We start from the raw sequence: 20,076 nt of genomic DNA on the forward strand, positions 1-20,076 counted from the left end.
AACCCACTGGGCCACCCAGGCATCCCTGTTCTATTTCATCTTTGATGACTGTGCCCAACTTGGGGTTCAAACTCATGACCCTGAGATCAAGAGTCACATGTTCTACTGACTCAGCCAGCCAGGTGCCTGTCCCTTTGTTTTTAAAATGTTGATTGTAACCCACTAAATTTATTTCTTAGTATTTTGTTTGGTGGTTGCCCATAGTTTGAAAAACACTAGTCTAGTACATAATAATTTACAGAGTCATTTCATATACTTTTAGTCTTCACAGCAATCCCATGACCTTTTTATTTTTCCAGATGAGGATGCTCAGAGACATTAAGTGACTTGTTCAAGTTTGCACTGCGAGCATTTGGCAGAGTCAGAATTTGATCTTGAGTCCTAGATTTTGACTCTAGTTCCACCTCTGCACCTCTGGTTACATCTGACCCAAACTACTTTCGTTTTCCTTTCTTTTCGCACTCCCCTTCCCTAGACCCAATTGTAGGGAATAATGCTAGTTTAGACTACATAATTGGGCAAATCCAGCTTTCCCAGTTAACATATCTGCACAGTCCCCAATCCTGTCACTTGTCATTCAAGGTCATCCCTTAGAAGTTCTGGATTTCTTCTCCACCATAGACCAGTGGTTCTCAAGCCTGGATATATATCAATGTCAGTCAACTGTGGAACTCTATTCTGAGCCTCCAGCAGTGATTCTGATTCTGTCAATCTGGGGTGGAGTTTAAACATCCATGTTTTTAAAAAGCTTCACAGACCTGAAACTAATGTAACATTGTGTGTCAATCATATCCAAATAAAAAACAACTTTTTAATTTAAATAAGTAGCTCCACAGATGATTGTTATAATGAAAGTTGAGAGTTTTTACCCTGGATACATTTAAGTCCGTGGCATAGAAGGAAAACCCAGGATTTGGGAAGTTAGTAGAGACTCCTTGGTCCCTTAGAGGTTTAGGAACTTAATTTAATGAGAGATCCGTCCTCTTCCTGGCTTCCAACTTTGTGCATGGGTATAAACCATTTGTAAACATAATCAGAGCCTAACTGAGTTGTAGGGAGTCTAGTGGTTCTCTTCTTCCCAACTGCATCTTTTTTGATGAAATCTTGGAAATCATAAGGTTGGAATGTGCTCATCGAAGTATGCAATTGGAAAAGGCCACTTGTGAAATGGTAAGCTTGGATTATTGTTCATTATTCTCATGAAAAATAAAGTCTTTGAATGTAATGTTTTTTATTTATAGATTTGAACAAATAATAAACAACTGAACTGTATGTTTTAAGTTAAATAATAGATTTGACTAGAAAAATGATACTTTATTATCAGTTTTGTATTATGCTGAGCAAAACAGGAATTGCTAAAATTTGGGTTACTTAAAAAAAACACTTCAAATCTCTCTCTGTCTTTCTCTCTTTAGTTCTTTTTGGAGGTGGATATCTGCTCAGACAGTAAGAATTATAAGAGGTCAGTTACAAATAATGCTCTTTCATGTTTAAAGTGTCATAAACATTTTATGTTCATGTGCTAAAATATTAAACTGTAAGCTTTTATGTTAAAAGTTGCCTTCTGTGAAAGGACATAGGTAGATTTGGGGGTATAACCTGAAGTGAATGGTCTGACCATGGTAGTATTCCATCCCCTTTTCTCTTTAATTCAGGACTAGAATCAGCGGAAATGGGATGATGGACTGTAGAGTAGCTTCTAGAGTGGCTGGGTAGCTACTCAGTGATTTTCTATACATGACCTCTCTTTTCTGATGGTTTGCAGGCTTGTGGCTGGGAATACCACTCAGTAGAATTGCTGGTTAGTGGATGGGCTCTTTAGCGCTGACAGCTGAGCTGCTTCCAATCCTCAAGAAGGCTGCCTTCCTGTTCTTCTTGGCTAGGAAGGAAAAGTTTGAAGTTGACCTTATGGAGCCTCTCATTTATTAGTTAATCATGTCTTCTTCTTCTCCCATGGAATCAGAGAATTGCTTCTTTATCCTGAATTTTATTTTTTTGTGTAGTCATCTAATTTTGGTCACACTAAACAAGAAGAGTGCCTTACTTATTTCTCTTGTGAAGAAGGCAGCCATTATTTTCTGTGTTAGTTGAGATGGAGTTTGGAATTTTGTGGGGGTGGGGGAGGGAGGTCTCCTGTTTTTGTTTTTGTTTTTTTTAAACTTGATTGTTTACGGTTCTAAAATGTGAAAGAAGTAGCCTTTTTTGTTACTGTACCTTTTAGTGTTCTTCAGACTGGTCAGTCTGTTAGAACTTTCTCTCCTTCCTTCCCTCACTTTCTCCTTCTCTCCCTTTTTCCTCTTTTTGAATGATTTGAGTTTTTTTAGAGTTCTGGAAGTGAATGTCTATATAAAATTTAGAGACATTTAAAAACAGTTATTTTAATGAAACCTAATATTCCAAGGGAGAAATGTATAGTAAATTTAGATGTCAAGTTTTTCCTGTTCCATGATATTTTTATATTTGATTCTAGTTTTTAAAATAAAAGTTAGCTTACGTAATCTCTAACTCACTTTTAAGAAGTATCTAGCAGTAATATTTTTAGCATTTCTGGCAATTTGTTATTACTGTTTCATTCTTCCAGCAGAGTGGTTCTCAAATTTTAGGACTTGTTAAAGTATAGATTACTGGGCCCCAACCTGTAGATTGTGATACAGTTAGTTGCTCTGTGGTAGGCCCAAGAATCTGTACTTTTAACACGTTCTAAGGTGATGCTGCTGCTTCTGGTCTGGAAATTACACTTTTTGAGAACCACTGCTTTATCATTTACGAATACTGTTTTGTCTTTGTAAATGAATAAGCTCTGATTCACAAATTACATAAGAATAATGGTTCACGTGTAATTTTAACAGGTTTAATGGTGATTCCCAAAGATTAAAATCTTGATATTTTGTTACCTAATGTCAAAGAACACTGCTTGCCACCTACTCTTACACTTCAAAGTAGTCTACAACATAAACAATTTATTAATAATAAATTTGTTATTTATTGATATACCATCTCTTAGAGCACCTCGAAATCAGGATTGGGAATATTGTTTTCTGAATTGTTAGGATATAAGCAGTTCAATACTAAGTTGATGTATAGTTCTGAAGGTTTTTTTTAATGGGATCTTTTGAATGACAGAATAAATATTGTTTAGTTTTAGTTTTATTGTTCTTGTGGACTTTCAGCCATGTTTTGGTCTTTTAATTAGTGTGCTAGTTGTTGGAAATATCCAGTGATGACTACTAAGGCCCTATATCTAGAAAACTTATGCTTGAGATGACACCTCCCTTATTTTAAATTTTTTTAATTTTTTAATTTTTTTACTATTTATTTTTAAGAGACAGAGCAGGAGCAGGAGAGGGGCAGAGAGAGAGGGAGACACAGAATCTGAAGCAGCCTCCAGGCTCTGAGCTGTCAGCACAGAGCCCACTGTGAGACTTGAACTCACAAACTCAGAGACCATGACCTGAGCTGAAGTCGGACGCTTAACCAACTGAGCCACGCAGGCGCCCCAACACCTCCCTTATTTTAATTAGAGATTTTGAATTTGTTAGTAGATTCACTTTCTTCCTATCAATGCCAGCACATTAGAGCCAAAACCAGACATGCTTGGGTGAATCTTTAACAGATGTAATTTAAGAAAAAACTCAGGGGAAGTAAAGATTTCTTTTTTTCAGTAAAAATACCCATCTGGAGTTTGCTTTAAAGCAAACTATATATATTTATCTGTGTGGATATATATCAATATGAATATATTTTATGTGAATATATTTAACAAAAATACGCTTAGGTAAAATTCATAGCCTCTCAAAGTGTAGTGTTTGGAATGAGGTGATAGTTATGTAGTTTAGTGTAAACACCTAGTTTGAAATGACAGCCACTCTCCCCAAATCTTTATACCACATTCTCCCCGGTACTGACAACTGAAATCACAGTATTACAGGCAGCTTTCATCTACTGCAGAGGTTTCTCCACTGTTCATAATTATCTCTTGGGCATTACCAAATTGATAAAGAGATTGGGAATGGCTTATAGTTTTAAAAGAGATTTCTTTAAGGAAGAGGGAGATAATTTTAATTTTTTAGGCATAGTTACATCTGGATTTTCCTCCCTTGTAGAAAACCAAGGCCCTGAAATAGAAGAGCCAAAGAAACTAGTGCTCAGACGCTACCCTGCTTTCAAGTGCCAGCCATAGTACATTAGGAATAACCTGTGGCTATCCTCAGATATAGGTTATTATCCATAACCTGCTTTTCTCACTTATTTTCTTCATAGCTCTGAGAGCTCATTTTGAAGGAATAATGGATGAACCATCCCCCTTGGCCAAACCTCTGGAGCTGAACCAGCACTCTCGGTTCATAATTGGTTCTGTATCTGAAGATAACTCAGAGGATGAAATCAGCAACCTAGTGAAGCTGGACCTACTGGAGGAGAAGGAAGGCTCTCTGTCACCAGCTTCTGTTGGCTCAGATACGCTCTCTGATTTGGGGATTTCCAGCCTACAGGATGGCTTGGCCTTGCACATGAGGTAAGACTGAAATTTTACTTGACCTTATTGACCTGTTGGTTTCACTGATTTTGTTCTGGAAAGGGCAAGAATAATTTTAGCCAAGATTGCTCCACCTTTTCCTGTATCACTGGACTTAAAGCTTTGATGAAGAAATGGAAACAATGCATTTTGCCTGGAGTGGAGGCTTTCAAAGTGTCTTTTCCTAAATGTTCCTCTCAACTGTTTCCTGTTCTGTCTATATACCGGGTCTTTTAGTGACATCTAGTAAGTGAGAGTTAGGTTGAGAAATTTTGGCTTCTGTACTACTTTGACTAACATTGTAGTTGTAACTATTTTAATGGCTGATAAGACTTTTGCAGGGTTGGGCAAGTTTGTAGTAATTTTTCTTTGAACTGCTTTCATGTCAGAAAGGTATATTCCATTTCTGGCAGGGCCAGTCCTCAGTAACAATCTGTGGCAGGAACAAAGGGTTGTTATAGACTTCTCCTTTTTCAATAGAAATGGAATTCTCCATATGTGATTGAGAATGTCAGTAAGTAGTAACATAGGGATAATTCTTATTTATTGATGTTTGATTATACAACCAGTATGTGATATACTACCCTTGGGTCATTTGCTTTGCATTTCTTAGATTAAAGGGCCTGGATTAGTGGTTCTTGGTTTTCACTGTACATCAGAGTCATTTTGTGGAGCCTTAAGAAAGGAGCCCCATCTCCAGAGCTCCAGAGATTCTGATTCATTTGATATTGGCTTGGTTTGGAGCTAGGGCATTTTTTTTTTAAGCTATCCAGGTGATTCTAATGTACAGCTAGGGTTGAGATTATAGGTCTAGCCCAGATAAACATTAGGGTGACTATTGCTGTTAGTAAATCTTGGTGCTTATATTAATGGATCTTAAAATAATTAAGCCCCTTTTTATATACTAGAGATATAGGCTGTGTAGTAAAATCCCATACTGGGTCTGGCTGAATATGACTGTCCTGCTTTAGTCTCCTGGGACTTTAGGGTCCTTGCTTCTGAAAGATGATGAGGTACTAAGTGTCAGTGGTCACCCCCATTTAGCTATGTGGAGGTCAAAAGAAAAGAGTTAAGTAAGTTAATTGTGTTTTATGTCATGGATTCCTAGAATTGCAAATGAACCAGAGACATAATGTAGCCTAATGCCTTTTATTTAAATAGATGAGAGAGCTGAGGCCTAAAGAGGGGAAATAACTTGCCTAAGCGTGAATAACCAGAAAACTGGAATTCAGTGTCGGGTGTTCTGATTGCATTTCAGTAACTTTTCTACTCTACTTCCCTGACAATAAAAGTGTCTTAATTATATAGCTAGTTCAGACAAAGTTGGTTTTGAAGGAATTGATGAAGAATGGATTTTATCTAATCTCTGGGCTAAAAAGAGGAATACAGTGCTGTATTTAGTGGCAGATAAGAGGGGCTGAGGTTTTTTTGGGGGGGGTGGAGGTCAAGTCTTTATGTAAACATTTTTTATTACTTTATAGTTCAATTAATGGTTGACCTAAAGGCTAACACTGGTGGTGGTATCTTACCCTTCAAGGTCATTTGTAAATGTGTGGGGGTTGTAACTGGTGGGACTACAGTAGTTCCCCTCATCTACAGGAGATACCTTCCAAGACCCCTAGTGGATGCCTGAAACCACAGATAGTACTGAACCCTACACATACTATGTTTTTTCATACATACATACTTATAAAATTTAATTTATAAATTAGCCACAGTAAAAGATGAATAGTAATAACTAAGAATAGTTATAACAATATTCTGTAATAAAAGTTATGTGAATGTGGTTTCTTTCTCTCAAAATATATTGTACTGTACTCACACTTCTTTTGATGGTGTGAGATGATAAAGTGTCTACATGATGAGCTAAAGTGAGGTGAATGATATAGGCATTGTGACATAACTTTAGGCTACTGTTTACCTTCTCACAATATTGTCAGAAGAAGGATCATCTGCTTCCGGTTGGTGGTTGACTGTGGATAACTGAAACCTTGGAACATGAAACCACAGATAAGGGGGGGGACTACTACTGTACCCTTGCATTTAAAGGTCAGAGGACCAATGATTCTAAGCCTTCTTTAATGTACTGGATAATCTCACATAGCCAAGAATTGTCCTCAAAATGTCATAATGCTCCTGTTGAGAAAGACTGGGTTAAATCTAAATCCTTAAAGCCACATAGCACCTTGAGAAATTTGTCCAATTTGAGACCATGTGAAACAATATCCATTCGTTGGATTAGGAAATTGTGAATTTGGCAATGGTAAGATAAATACCATTATAGGAAACTCAGCCAATGATTTGCAAGGCAGCTTGCAGTTGCCAAGTCATTCCCAAAGTTGATGGCTCTTATCACAAAGACTGTGTGGTCAGTGGTATGAGTGCCTGGAAATTTTTTTGCATGCCCTACTGTTGCAAAACTCATGCCCATAGCTTGTGGAGGAGCTGTGGATTGAAGTGTGATCAGCAGCCTGGGAAGGAGACAGTGCCAGTTCCCACTTGCTTCTCAGCTAGCTAATGTTCCAAAATAGAACACAGCTTTTCCATTGATACATTTTGTAAGTCATTTGTGGATATGATGTCCTTGGGGTTAATTTAAATTGAGTCAAATTCACTTGATTTTAGAGAGAACTTTGTTCTTGCATCTGCCACCAATTAGGTATGTGACCACAGAGAATACATGTTACCTCTTTGGACTCATTTTCCTCATCCATGAACATGAAGGTATTGGTTCAAAAACTCTTTTTCACTCTTTGAACCCAGAGTTAGAGACTGGTTGAGTTTAGGATTAGCTTCCTGCATGAATAATCTAATCCTTTCCAGGCCATGTAGATTAAAGGGGCAGGTACATTCCTAAGAGGTGTTTACTAGAGGTCATCTAAAACCAAGTAATGTGACTGTCATAGTATAGGATGAGAGAGGGCCTCTCAAGTTTAGGGCTTGTTTTTTTTGATGCTAACTGAGAAGTCTAATGGGTGTAGTGGATAGGTATTAATGCAGAATAGACTTTTCCAGAGATGGAGATGACTTGCATCCCATATTTTCTAGAGCAGCACTGAAAGAGTAGATGGATCACTTTCTAAGCTTTATGACCCAAACATTTGAAAATAATACCCTAAGAAAGTTACAGCTTGATGGGAATATATGTCTTATTGTAAACAACTGTTGTTTGGCTTTATTAATTAATTAATTTAGAGCCAGTGTGGGCGGGGGAGGGGCACAGAGAGCGGGGAGAGAGAATCTCAAGCAGGCTCCACGCAACAGCACAGAACCCAACACAGGGCTCAATCTCACCACCATGAGATCATGACCTGAGCTAAAATCAAGAGTTGGATGCTTAACCGACTAAGCCACCCAGGTGCCCTGGCTTTTTATTTTTAAAGAAGATCAGTTAGGGATTGATGTATTAGCTAGGTTGATTTATTTCTGAACCTTATTATTAATATTTAATTGAATATTTGAGAAGAAAGACCATAGAAGACTGAATGTGGGTGTCTTAATTTTGATAACTTATGTATGATTTAGTGGCATATAATAGAATTATCTAGTTGCATGGATATTGATGTCTGTTCCTCATGGGATGCCACTTGAGTTCAGATTGTTCTGAACATTTGCATTGCAGTGTAAATAAATCCAGATCACCCCACAGTCATGCTATCAACCAAAGATTGTAATCAATTTTGTCAACTAGTATACTGAATTCCTGGTTGAAGTCCAGTTGGAAACAGGTGAGCTCCCCAACTGGATCGCTCTTAGGGTAGTGTGATTTCTTTAAACCTTTTTTATCCTGTAATTCATGTTACAGTGTTTGAAACTCCATCTCAGTTTTCCCTTAAACTTTTTAAATGCCCAAAGAATCAAACATCAAACATTTTGTGCTTGGCAAGCATGTTGTTGGTGACTCCATTTGAGAACAGTCTGTAATTGCTGTTATTTGTGTGTATATAAATCCATCATATGATGTTCTATTGCTGGGTTTAAGACAGTGTTGCTGCTTTGGTAGGTGAGAGAGATTAAGTTCACTCAAAAGGCTCCTTGAAGGTAAGTTGCATTACTGTCTCCTTTCTGGTCTAGAAAGTACTTTGTCAATATCTTAGAAAATTTAGAATTCAGTTATGTGATTGACGATGAGGTGTTTTCGATTATTCAGAAGAATCTCTGTGGAGAGTTTTGAAGCTGTTTTGTAATTAGAAATAATCTGTAAAGTTTGTCCAATGATACTAGAATGCAAACGGATAAAATACTGTATTGGGGATTAAGACTTAAAAAAAATTTTTTTTAATGTTTATTTATTTTTGAGAGAAAGAGAGACAGAGCACAAGTAGGGGAGAAGCAGAGAGAGAGGGAGACACAGAATCCGAAGCAAGCTCCAGGCTCTGAGCTGTTAGCACAGAGCCCAATGCGAGACTTGAACTCACAAACTGAGAGACCATGACCTGAGCCGAAGTCGGACACTCAATCAACTGAGCCACTCAGGTGCCCCTCCTGGTGATAGACTTTTAAAAAAACACCAAAGAGGGAGGTGGGTGGAGGGTTGGATGAAATAGGTGAAGGGGATTAAGAGCACACTTACCGTGATGAGCACTGAGTAATGTATAGAATTGTTGAGTTTTTTTTTTTTTTAATTTTTTTTTCAACGTTTTTTATTTATTTTTGGGACAGAGAGAGACAGAGCATGAATGGGGGAGGGGCAGAGAGAGAGGGAGACACAGAATCGGAAACAGGCTCTAGGCTCTGGGCCATCAGCCCAGAGCCCGACGCGGGGCTGGAACCCACGGACCGCAAGATCGTGACCTGGCTGAAGTCGGACGCTTAACCGACTGCGCCACCCAGGCGCCCCTGTTCTCAGTTTTTAACAGTCTCTTATGCTTTGGCTCTCTCCCACTCTAACCTCTTTTTTTTTTTTTTTTTTTTCCTTCCCCTCCCCCATGGGTTCCTGTTGAGTTTCTCAGGATCCACATAAGAGTGAAACCATATGGTATCTGTCTTTCTCTGTATGGCTTATTTCACTTAGCATCACACTCTCCAGTTCCATCCACGTTGCTACAAAAGGCCATATTTCATTTTTTCTCATTGCCACGTAGTATTCCATTGTGTATATAAACCACAATTTCTTTATCCATTCATCAGTTGATGGACATTTAGGCTCTTTCCATAATTTGGCTATTGTTGAGAGTGCTGCTATGAACATTGGGGTACAAGTGCCCCTATGCATCAGTACTCCTGTATCCCTTGGATAAATTCCTAGCAGTGCTATTGCTGGGTCATAGGGTAGGTCTATTTTTAATTTTCTGAGGAACCTCCACACTGCTTTCCAGAGCGGCTGCACCAATTTGCATTCCCACCAACAGTGCAAGAGGGTTCCCGTTTCTCCACATCCTCTCCAGCATCTATAGTCTCCTGATTTGTTCATTTTGGCCACTCGGACTGGCGTGAGGTGATACCTGAGTGTGGTTTTGATTTGTATTTCCCTGATAAGGAGCGACGCTGAACATCTTTTCATGTGCCTGTTGGCCATCCGGATGTCTTCTTTAGAAAAGTGTCTATTCATGTTTTCTGCCCATTTCTTCACTGGGTTATTTGTTTTTTGGGTGTGGAGTTTGGTGAGCTCTTTATAGATTTTGGATACTAGCCCTTTGTTCGATATGTCATTTGCGAATATCTTTTCCCATTCCGTTGGTTGCCTTTTAGTTTTGTTGGTTGTTTCCTTTGCTGTGCAGAAGCTTTCTATCTTCATAAGGTCCCAGTAATTCACTTTTGCTTTTAATTCCCTTGCCTTTGGGGATGTGTCGAGTAAGAGATTGCTACGGCTGAGGTCAGAGAGGTCTTTTCCTGCTTTCTCCTCTAAGGTTTTGATGGTTTCCTGTCTCACATTTAGGTCCTTTATCCATTTTGAGTTTATTTTTGTGAATAGTGTGAGAAAGTGGTCTAGTTTCAACCTTCTGCATGTTGCTGAAGGACAGAACTTTTAAGTTTTAGGGGTATATGTTTGTATTTGACCTGGAAAGAGATTCTCTTTCCTATTAGTCTCTCACTTGAAACTCCTGAGATTGAAAAAAATAAAAAATAATAAAAAAATAAACTCTTGAGTTTGAAGCGATTTCACTTAAATCTAGTAATGGAGGTAAAATTAAATAATATCTGCAGAAGTGTTTGGAAAAGTAAAATGTTCCATACTATGTAATATTTATTATGAAAGAGTCCTTTTGTAAAATAAAATTTTTGACTAGAAAAACCTTCTTAAGGCTTTTGCATGTTGGGTTTAAAACGTGGATATTTAGATTGAAAGACTTTAATTATAGTACACATATACTGTCAATATTATAATTTAGATGTTGAGAATAACCATTATTGAGAGGGCAGGAAATTTCACTTTCCTTTCTATCTTTGGCTCAGCTGTCTCAAGCTTTAACATCAAAAATAAGGAAATTTGTAGATGGGCCTGTGAGAGTGTTATGTTTGGCTTTCTTAGCATTTCTCATTCAGCTTCCCTGAGCTTTTTCCCTGCCCCCAGCATTTTCCAAACCCTTTACTCTCAATGTTCCTTCCTTGATATTCTGAGGTTCCCAGTTGCCATGGTGCCTCAGAAGTGAGTAGACAGAGAAGGTCATTATGAGATCTGCAACTTGGTACTCTTTCTGAAGGCAATAGTTTGCTCTATTTCCCACCCACTCTTTCCATTCAGAAAACAGGAACTGTCTTTGTATGTATTATAATCTCCAGACTTTATTCCATAAATGTAGCTAACTGTAGAAATGAAATTATGAATATTTGTAAATAGGGCTCAGGACAGCCACTTGGCAGTGTTTATTATTTTCATTACTTCTAGTGTAATGCATACATTTTCCCCCTCCTTTCTTCCTGTGAACATAAATTTACAAATGAAGTTTGCATTTACTACTTAAAACTTTAAAATTATTAGATATATGCTTACTATAGAAAACTTAGAAATCCAAAAAGTATGAAGAAATAGAAAGAATCCAGAATATGATTGTCCCGTGATAATTTCTGTCAGTATTTAATATTTCTTTTTGTGAATTTTACCCCTTAAGGATAAATTTCTTTAAAAAATACTTAAGTAGATTATATCTTAATGCACGGCTCTATTTTTTGCTTTTTTCCATAGAACAACATTTTCTCATGTCACTAAAAATCTTTTAGCTTAATTTTTTTTAGCTTTTTATTTTGAAATAATTTTTGATTTACAGAAGAGCTACAAAAACAGCAGAGAATTCTTGTGTGTCCTTCACTTACCTTCCCCTACCATTAATATTTTTCATAACCATAGTACATTTATCTAGAGTTGTCAGATGTAGCAAATAAAAATACGTGTTGCCCAGTTAATTTTGAATTTCAGGTAAACAATAATTTTTCATATAAAAATTAAATACTGCAAATACTGCATTAGACATACTTATATAAAAAATTACTTGTGGGGCGCCTGGGTGGCACAGTCGGTTAAGCGTCCGACTTCAGCCAGGTCACGATCTCACAGTCCGTGAATTCGAGCCCCGCGTCAGGCTCTGGGCTGATGGCTCGGAGCCTGGAGCCTGTTTCCGATTCTGTGTCTCCCTCTCTCTGCCCCTCCCCCGTTCATGCTCTGTCTCTCTCTGTCCCAAAAATAAATAAAAAACGTTGAAAAAAAAATTAAAAAATTACTTGTGTTTGCCTGAAATGGAAAATTTAAATGGGCATCTTGTATTTTTTCTAGCAACCCTATTTTTATTAAAATTAAGTAGTTAATATTGGTATAGTACTTTTAAGTAAACTATAGATTTTATTTGGTTTTCAGCTCTGTCTCCACCCTTGCTAATAGAGATATACTGGACAATTCTAATTCCTGAGTTTTTCCAGAGTGCTAACATAGAATCATGCTTGTTTCTTTTTTTTCTAATTTTTAATTTATTTTTTAATTTGCATCCAAATTAGCATATAGTGCAACAATGATTTCAGGAGTAGATTCCTTAGTGCCCCTTACCCATTTAGCCCATTCCCCCCTCCCACACCCCCTCCAGTAACCCTCAGTTTGTCCTCCATATTTATGAGTCTCTTCTGTTTTGTCCCCCTCCCTGTTTTTATATTATTTTTGTTTCCCTTCCCTTATGTTCATCTGTTTTGTCTCTTAAAGTCCTCATATGAGTGAAGTCATATTTGTCTTTCTCTGATTGACTAATTTCACTTAGCATAATACCGTCTAGTTCCATCCCAGTAGTTGCAAATGGCAAGATTTCATTCTTTTTGATTGGTGAGTAATACTCCATTGTATATATATACTACATCTTCTGTATCCATTCATCCATCGATGGACATTTGGGCTCTTTCCATACTTTGGCTATTGTTGATAGTGCTGCTATAAACATTGGGGTGCGTGTGTCCCTTCGAAACAGCATACCAGTATCCCTTGGGTAAATACCTAGTGGTGCAATTGCTGGGTCATAGGGTAGTTCCATTTTTAGTTTTTTGAGGAACCTCCATACTGTTTTCCAGAGTGGCCGCACCAGCTTGCATTCCCATAGAATCATGCTTGTTTCTAAGAGGCTTTCCATACCATAGGCTCTTTGGTTTCTGAGTTACTTCTTGACCATCCATTTTCTGTTTCCCAAAATTTTTTGACGTCTGTATCTGTTAGGTCCTCCTCTTTCGTTTTCTTTGTTCTTATGTCTTTATGTTTCTTTTATTATTTTGTTGTCATTTTCATGTGATTTTTGGTAGAGAATAGAAATAAACAAATGTACCGTCTGCTACTGTCGACCGGTAGTTCCATTCACTCTTCAATCTATTGCAGTTGGCTTTTGCTTCTACCACTTCTCTGAAACTACACTTAGAAAACTTACCAGTGACCTCCTGATGAGCAAAATTTGACACTGTTGACTTTTCACTCATTCTTGAAACTACACCTTATATTTTAGTAACATTCTCTCCCAGTTCTCCTTTCTGACTCTACCCTGTCAGGTGCTTGAGTAGGCTTGGCTTTTTCCACATGCCTCCTAATTGTTAATTTTCTACAAAGCTTCCTGGCTTTAGCCCTCTTCTCATAGGTCACAACCTCTCTCTTGATTTAACTTAATTAATGGTATTCCCATTTCTCTGGTCTTCTAAGCTAGAAATATGGGTGTTATATGAGATACCTCTCTCCTCTACCCCTCTACCCCTACCCCTAACACCTAGTTAGGTATTCTTATTGATACTATACCCCAATAATTCTTAAATTTTTAAAAAATATTTATTTTTGAAAGAGATAGAAAGAGAGAGAGCACGAGCAGGGGAGGGGCCAAGAGAGAGGGAGACACAGAATCCGAAGCAGGCTCCAGGCTCTGAGCTGTCAGCACAGAGTCCGATGCAGGACTTGAACCCACAAGCCTGAGATCATGACCTGAGCTGAAGTCAGATGCTTAACTGACTTAGCCACCCAGGTGTCCCAGTATACCCAAATAATTCTTGAATCCATTCCTTTCTTTCCTTTGCTACTGCTATTGTTCTTGCTTTTATATTTTATTTGGATTTGGCAAGAGTATTTTAGTTCTTCTCCAGCCTCTTTCCCCTTTCAGTATAAGCTCCACATGGCCATTGGGATCTTTCTAAAAGGTAAACTGATCATCTTATAGCATTACTTTAGTGAGTCCTTTTTACCAATAGGATATATTAGTGGCTAGCCAAACACTGTGCCAAGTTAACATTATTTCTAATACAAGAGCTTTAATCATTATTATGCTGGGCTTGTTGAGATCTGTAAGGTGTCAGTAATATTTCAGATTTGTTTAAACTCAGTTTTGAAGAAATGAACAGAAAACAGACAAGCAACAGAGATAAGTATATAGCAGGAACACCAGTGATGGTGGGGTTGACAGCATGTGGAAAGATACCAGACTGAGACATCTAGCATGTTCAGGCAATTATAAGTCATTGAGTATTATTGAAATGTGAGGGAGACAGGGTGTTTAGTGTCGTGGAGGAAGAGGCTGGTAAGATAAAGGTGAGATCATTAAGCATCTTGTCTGTCATGCTGAGACACATATAACATGGAAAACAGTATTTAGATTTGGCTGTGCAACAACAGAATCATCTGTGGAACTTTCAGAAACTATGCAATCCCTTATAGGAGTACTGATGCGTAGGGGCACTTGTACCCCAATGTTTATAGCAGCACTCTCAACAGTAGCCAAATTATGAAAGAACCCAAATGTCCATCAACTGATGAATGGATAAAGAAATTGTGGTTTATATACACAATGGAGTACTACATAGCAATGAGAAAGAATGAAATATGGCCCTTTGTACCAATGTGGATGGAACTAGAGAGTGTTATGCTAAGTAAAATAAGCCATACAGAGAAAGACAGATACCATATGGTTTCACTCTTATGTGGATCCTGAGAAACTTAACAGGAACCCATGGGGGAGGGGAAGGAAAAAAAAAAAAAAAGAGGTTAGAGTGGGAGAGAGCCAAAGCATAAGAGACTCTTAAAAACTGAGAACAAACTGAGGGGTGATGGGTATTGAGGAGGGCACCTTTTGGGATGAGCACTGGGTGTTGTATGGAAACCAATTTGACAATAAATTTCATATACTGAAAAATAAATAAAAAACTATGCATCCCTAAACTGTGTGTCAGACTACTTAAATTACAGTTTCTGGTCATGGAACCCAGCAGTCTTCATGCTAGTACTCTCCACGTGAATCTGATATGAAACCTGAGCTGAGAACCACTTTTCTAGCGTTTAGAACAATGCCTGGCATATAATACATGCTTAATAAATGTTTGTTGCATTGAAATTAAAGTTGTGCAAGTAGATTAGATTATTATGAGGGAGAGTATATAAGTAGAAGGGAAGTGTGTCTTATGGAAATGTCTATCTTTAGATGGAAGGAAGGGTGAAAAAGGGAGACAGGAAATGATTAGGAAGGTAGAAGGAGCACCAAAAAAAAAAAAAAAAAAAAAGAAGGAAAGGATAATTTTAAGGTGGAAGATGTAACATACAGTGTTGAAAAGAAATGTCAGATTGAGAAACAACACTGGGGGGCGTCTTGGTGGCTTAGTCGGTTAAGCATCCGACTCTTGATTTTGGCTCAGGTTTTTTTGACTCTTGATTTTGGTTTGTGAGATCGAGCCCTGCATTGGGCTCTGCGCTGAAGCATGGAGACTGCTTGGGATTTTCTCTCTTCCCCTCTCTGTCCCTTCCCAGGTTGTGCCTGCACCCATACACGCACACACGTGCACACACACACACTCTGTCTCTCTCTCTCTTTCTCTCAAAATAAATAAACATTAAAAAAAAAAAGAAAAAGAAAAAGCACTGAAGTTCGTGCATAGGAGGCTCTTGGGGTGAACAGCTTTAGTAGATGTCCAGAGATTAAGTAGTAGTAAATGAAGGAACAGCAATGTCAACACTGTGTACCCTTTTAAGAAGTTGATGGCAAGGAAAAAAAAAAGAACAGCTACTTGAGAGGATAATAGGATTTCTCTCTTGTCCTCCTCTGCTGTGTTTTCTTACTGGAATGCCCTTCCTCTGACTTTTGGAATTCCATTCATCCTTTTGGGTCATCACTTTGTAAGGTCCTTCTCAAATGCTGCCTGTGCTGTGAAACTTTTCTTCTTTCTCCTATTTTGTTTTTCTCTTCTGGTTATTTGGCCTTTCATTTTTCACAACAACAATTGTGTTCTTTCTCCATTGTCATTAAACCCATCCCTAGCTCCTGTCCCTTCTAGACACACTTTGAATTTTATAACTTTGCCACATATTTCATTGAGAAAATAGAAACTATCACACCAGAAATTCTTCCTTCCAACATCTAATTTCAAATTTACTTGTATCTATACTCATGTTTTCATTTTTCCTTCTTGTTTTAAGGACTTCTCAAGATCCTCCTTCCTTTAGTGATCCTCTTCTTTACATTTTAAATATCCCCTTTTCTTTTTTATTTTTATTTAAAAAAAATTTTTTTTTCAACATTTATTTATTTTTGGGACAGAGAGAGACAGAGCATGAACGGGGGAGGGGCAGAGAGAGAGGGAGACACAGAATCAGAAACAAGCTCCAGGCTCTGAGCCATCAGCCCAGAGCCTGACGCGGGGCTCGAACTCACGGACCGCGAGATCGTGACCTGGCTGAAGTCGGACGCTTAACCGGCTGCGCCACCCAGGCGCCCCAAAATATCCCCTTTTCTACTAAATCACTCACGTTGGCATCCAGACAAGCTCCGATGACTCCCATCTTTATAAAATCCTTCTTTGATAGCCATGCTCCCTTTAGACTACTCCCCTAATTCTCTGCCCCACATCATGGCCAAGATCTTCAGAAGGGTTCTTTCTTCCTCTTCTCTCATTCTGTCTTCCAACCTGTACTAGTGTGTACTCTGCCCTATCATGCTACTGAAACTGCTTGCATTAAAAATCACCAGTGACTATTGTATTGCTAAATTCATTGGGTGCTTCTCAGTTCTCATCCTTTTAGTCCTCTCAGTAGCTTTATACAGGTACCTACTTTTTTCCTTGAAACACAGCCTTCTCTTTCCTGCTGAAAACTGTGCTTTCTTGTCTTTCCTCCTGTGTCCCTGGTACTCTTTCTAATCTCCTTTGCAAGCTCTTCTTTTTCATGTTACTTCCAGCATTTAGTCCTGCTTGGTCTTGGACCTTCTAGTCCTTTTACTTGGTATACATTTTCTTTCTACGTAATCTCATCCCTTTGCTACTGTTTGTATGCCAATAACTCCCATTATTTATGATATCCATTCCATATCTATCTTTTGATCTGACTTGCTATATTCAGCTATTTATGTGAAATCTTCGTTTGAATGTCCTATAGACCCAAACTCCTTTTTTTTTTTTTTTTAATAACCTCTTCGTCCAGCCTGTGGCTTGAATTCATGACCCTGAGATCAAGAGTTGCATGCTCTATGGATTAAGCCAGCCAACTGCCTCTAGACCTGAACTCTTGATTTCTCCCTATCCTCTCTAAATTGATCCTTCCATAATCTTCCACCTCTTATAAATATCACCTCTGGCCACTCTGCTTAAGTCAGAAACCTGGGAAATCATACTTCAGTTCTGTTGATTCTGTCTCCAATATTTACTTCAGTACATTCACTTGCCATCACTTTAGTTTAGCCTTAGTCTGTCAACTCTTGTTTGGATTAATAGAATGGTCACTCAACTGGATTTTCTGCCCCCTGATTTCCTGTCACACTTAGCATAAGACACTAAAATCTTTTTTTAAAGTTTTTAAAATTTATTTTGAGAGATAGTGTGTGAGTGAGAGAGCAGGGGAGAGGCAGAGAGAGAGGGGGGGTGGAGAGAGAATCCCAAGCAGGCCCCATACTGACCAATGCGGGGCTTGAACTCAAGAACCATGAAATCATGACTTTAGCCTAAACCAAGAGTGAGACACTTAACCAGCTGAGCCACCCAGGTGCCCCAAGATACTAAATTCTTACCTTGGCTCCTGAGGCCCTGAATAATCTGACTTCTGTCAGCTTCCATGTGTTGACAGTGCTTCAGTCATACTGGCCTTTCAGTTCCCCTGGTGTTCCAGTCTTTCCTATCTCAGGGCCATACATACTTGTCCTTTTGCCTGGATTCTCTCTTACTCTCTCAGTGATTACTTAAGGCCCTCTTTTTAAGGTTTCGGATTAAATATCACTTCCTGAGAGAGGCCTGTTATTATTTGTAATCTTTTTGTTTTTCTTTCAAAGGACTCACCACAATTTATAATATTTTCACTTGCTCATTTATTTTTTTGTCTCTGTTACCCTGTCACCAATATGAGAGCAGTGATCATATACATTTTGTTTGCAGTTGTATACCCAGCACTCTCTGTAGCACATAGTAGGGCACTCAGTAGATATTTATTGAATCGCTGAGAGAGATATAAAGATTGGCCAGGGACATTCACAAAAGGTGGTAGTATCTTAAATTATATGTATATATTAAAATTTTTAAGTGGATTTAGGATTGTTCAAATTTTCTGTTTCTTCTTGGGTGGAATAGAAAATTTTTTTTCAGATGATTTACCAATTGAATCTAAATTTTCAGATTTATTGGCATAAACTTCATAATAAACATACTCCTTTCTTTTTCATGTTTTAGGATTTGTAGTGAGTTCCCTCTTCATCATTCCTGATATCAAGTTAGCATTTTCTATTATTTTTTATCAGTCTTACAGAAGTTACTAATTTTGGGGCACTTGGGTGGTTTCAGTCGGTCAAGCCTCTAACTCTTGATTTTGGTTCAGGTCATGATTTTGCTCTCTGTGAAATCCAGCCTCATGTTGGGCTCAGTGCAGAGCAAGGAACTTCCTTGGGATTCTCTCTCTCCCTCCCTCTCTGCCTCTCCCCCACTCATGCACATGCATGCGTGCATTCTCCCTCTCTCTCTCTCTGAAATAAATTGATTTAAAAAATAGAAGTAGTAATTTAATTGGACTTTTCAAAGAACCAACTTTTTGTCTTTGTTGATTTTTTTTATTGTACATTTGTTTTCTCTTTTATTGATATCTGCTGTCATCTTCGTTCTCTTCTTTATACTTTTTAAGTTTACTTATTTTGAGAGAGAGTGAGCATGAGCATGGGAGGGGCAGAGAGAGAGGGAGAAAGAGAATCCCAAGCAGACTCCACACTGTCAATGTGAAGTCTGATGTGGGGCTCTGTGGCCTCGATCTCACAAACCATGGGATAATGATGTGAGCTGAAACAAGAGTTGGTTGCTTAACTGATTGAGTCATCCAGGTGCCCCTTTTCTTTATACTTTCTTTAGGCTTAATATGTTTTTTTCTGACCTTTTGAGATAGATTATTATTTCTTTTCTAAGCTGTGTACCAATAACTACAAATTTCCCCAAGCCCATCTTTGCCTGTATTTCAAGGTTTTTTTCAACATTTTATTATGAAAAATTTTAAGCCTACAGCACAGTTGAGAGATTTTATGAGAACGCCTAGATTTTACTCATCACCTAGATTCTACTATGAACATTTTCCTATACTTGCTTTATTAGTTATCTACCCATTTCTGTATCTCGGTATCCATTTGTTAGTTCATCTTGTATCCCCAAGTTTTGATGTGATATATTTTTATTGTTATTCAGTTTAAGATATGTTTTTCTTTTCATTGTGATTTAATTTTTTAATTTTTTAGTTGAGATATAATTCACATATAACATTGTATTTTAGGTATACAGCATAGTGATTTTATATTTGTATATTTATACATATAAATACATACATATACATGTAAAATTTATATATGTGCGTATAACAAAATAATTACCAAAATAAGTTTAGTTAACATCCATCACTATGCATACTTAACAATTTTTTTCTTTCTTCTTGTGATGAAAACTTAAGATCTACTCTCTTAGCAACTTTCAAATGCACAATACAATATTGTTAACTATAGTCACCATATTGTGTATCACATACCTAGGACTTACTTATTTTATAACTGGAAGTTTGTACCTTTTTTATTAAAAAAAAATATATATATATATTTTAGTGTTTTATTTATTCTTGAGAGAGAGAGAGAGACAGAGACAGAGCATGAGCGGGGGAGGAACAGAGCAAGAGAGGGACACAG

General features: G+C 37.8%; 1 protein-coding gene and 1 long non-coding RNA gene across 17 annotated transcripts in view; one reads left to right on the forward strand and one right to left on the reverse strand.

The window, feature by feature from the left end:
* Nucleotides 1-20,076, forward strand: part of ACACA (acetyl-CoA carboxylase alpha) — a 280,099-nt gene that overhangs the window by 51,210 nt on the left and 208,813 nt on the right. For 10 of the 16 annotated variants that reach the window (XM_019817560.2, XM_045044080.1, XM_006940115.5 and 7 more), the window contains 2 exons: nt 1,416-1,462; nt 4,261-4,513. In XM_019817560.2, coding sequence (XP_019673119.2) covers nt 1,416-1,462; nt 4,261-4,513 — 300 coding nt within the window. Of the gene's footprint in view, nt 1-1,032; nt 1,171-1,415; nt 1,463-4,260; nt 4,514-20,076 lie in introns of those variants that run through there. The other 6 variants (XM_006940119.5, XM_045044084.1, XM_045044085.1 and 3 more) reach the window with 2 other exon arrangements.
* Nucleotides 459-6,659, reverse strand: LOC123381829. The gene is made up of 2 exons (XR_006589282.1): nt 6,435-6,659; nt 459-1,879 (listed from the first exon to the last, which is right to left on the reverse strand). It is a non-coding gene; the product is annotated as an uncharacterized LOC123381829 (long non-coding RNA).

The sequence above is a fragment of the Felis catus genome, chromosome E1 (genome assembly GCF_018350175.1).
Source record: "Felis catus isolate Fca126 chromosome E1, F.catus_Fca126_mat1.0, whole genome shotgun sequence".
In the NCBI taxonomy this organism is placed as follows: domain Eukaryota; kingdom Metazoa; phylum Chordata; class Mammalia; order Carnivora; family Felidae; genus Felis; species Felis catus.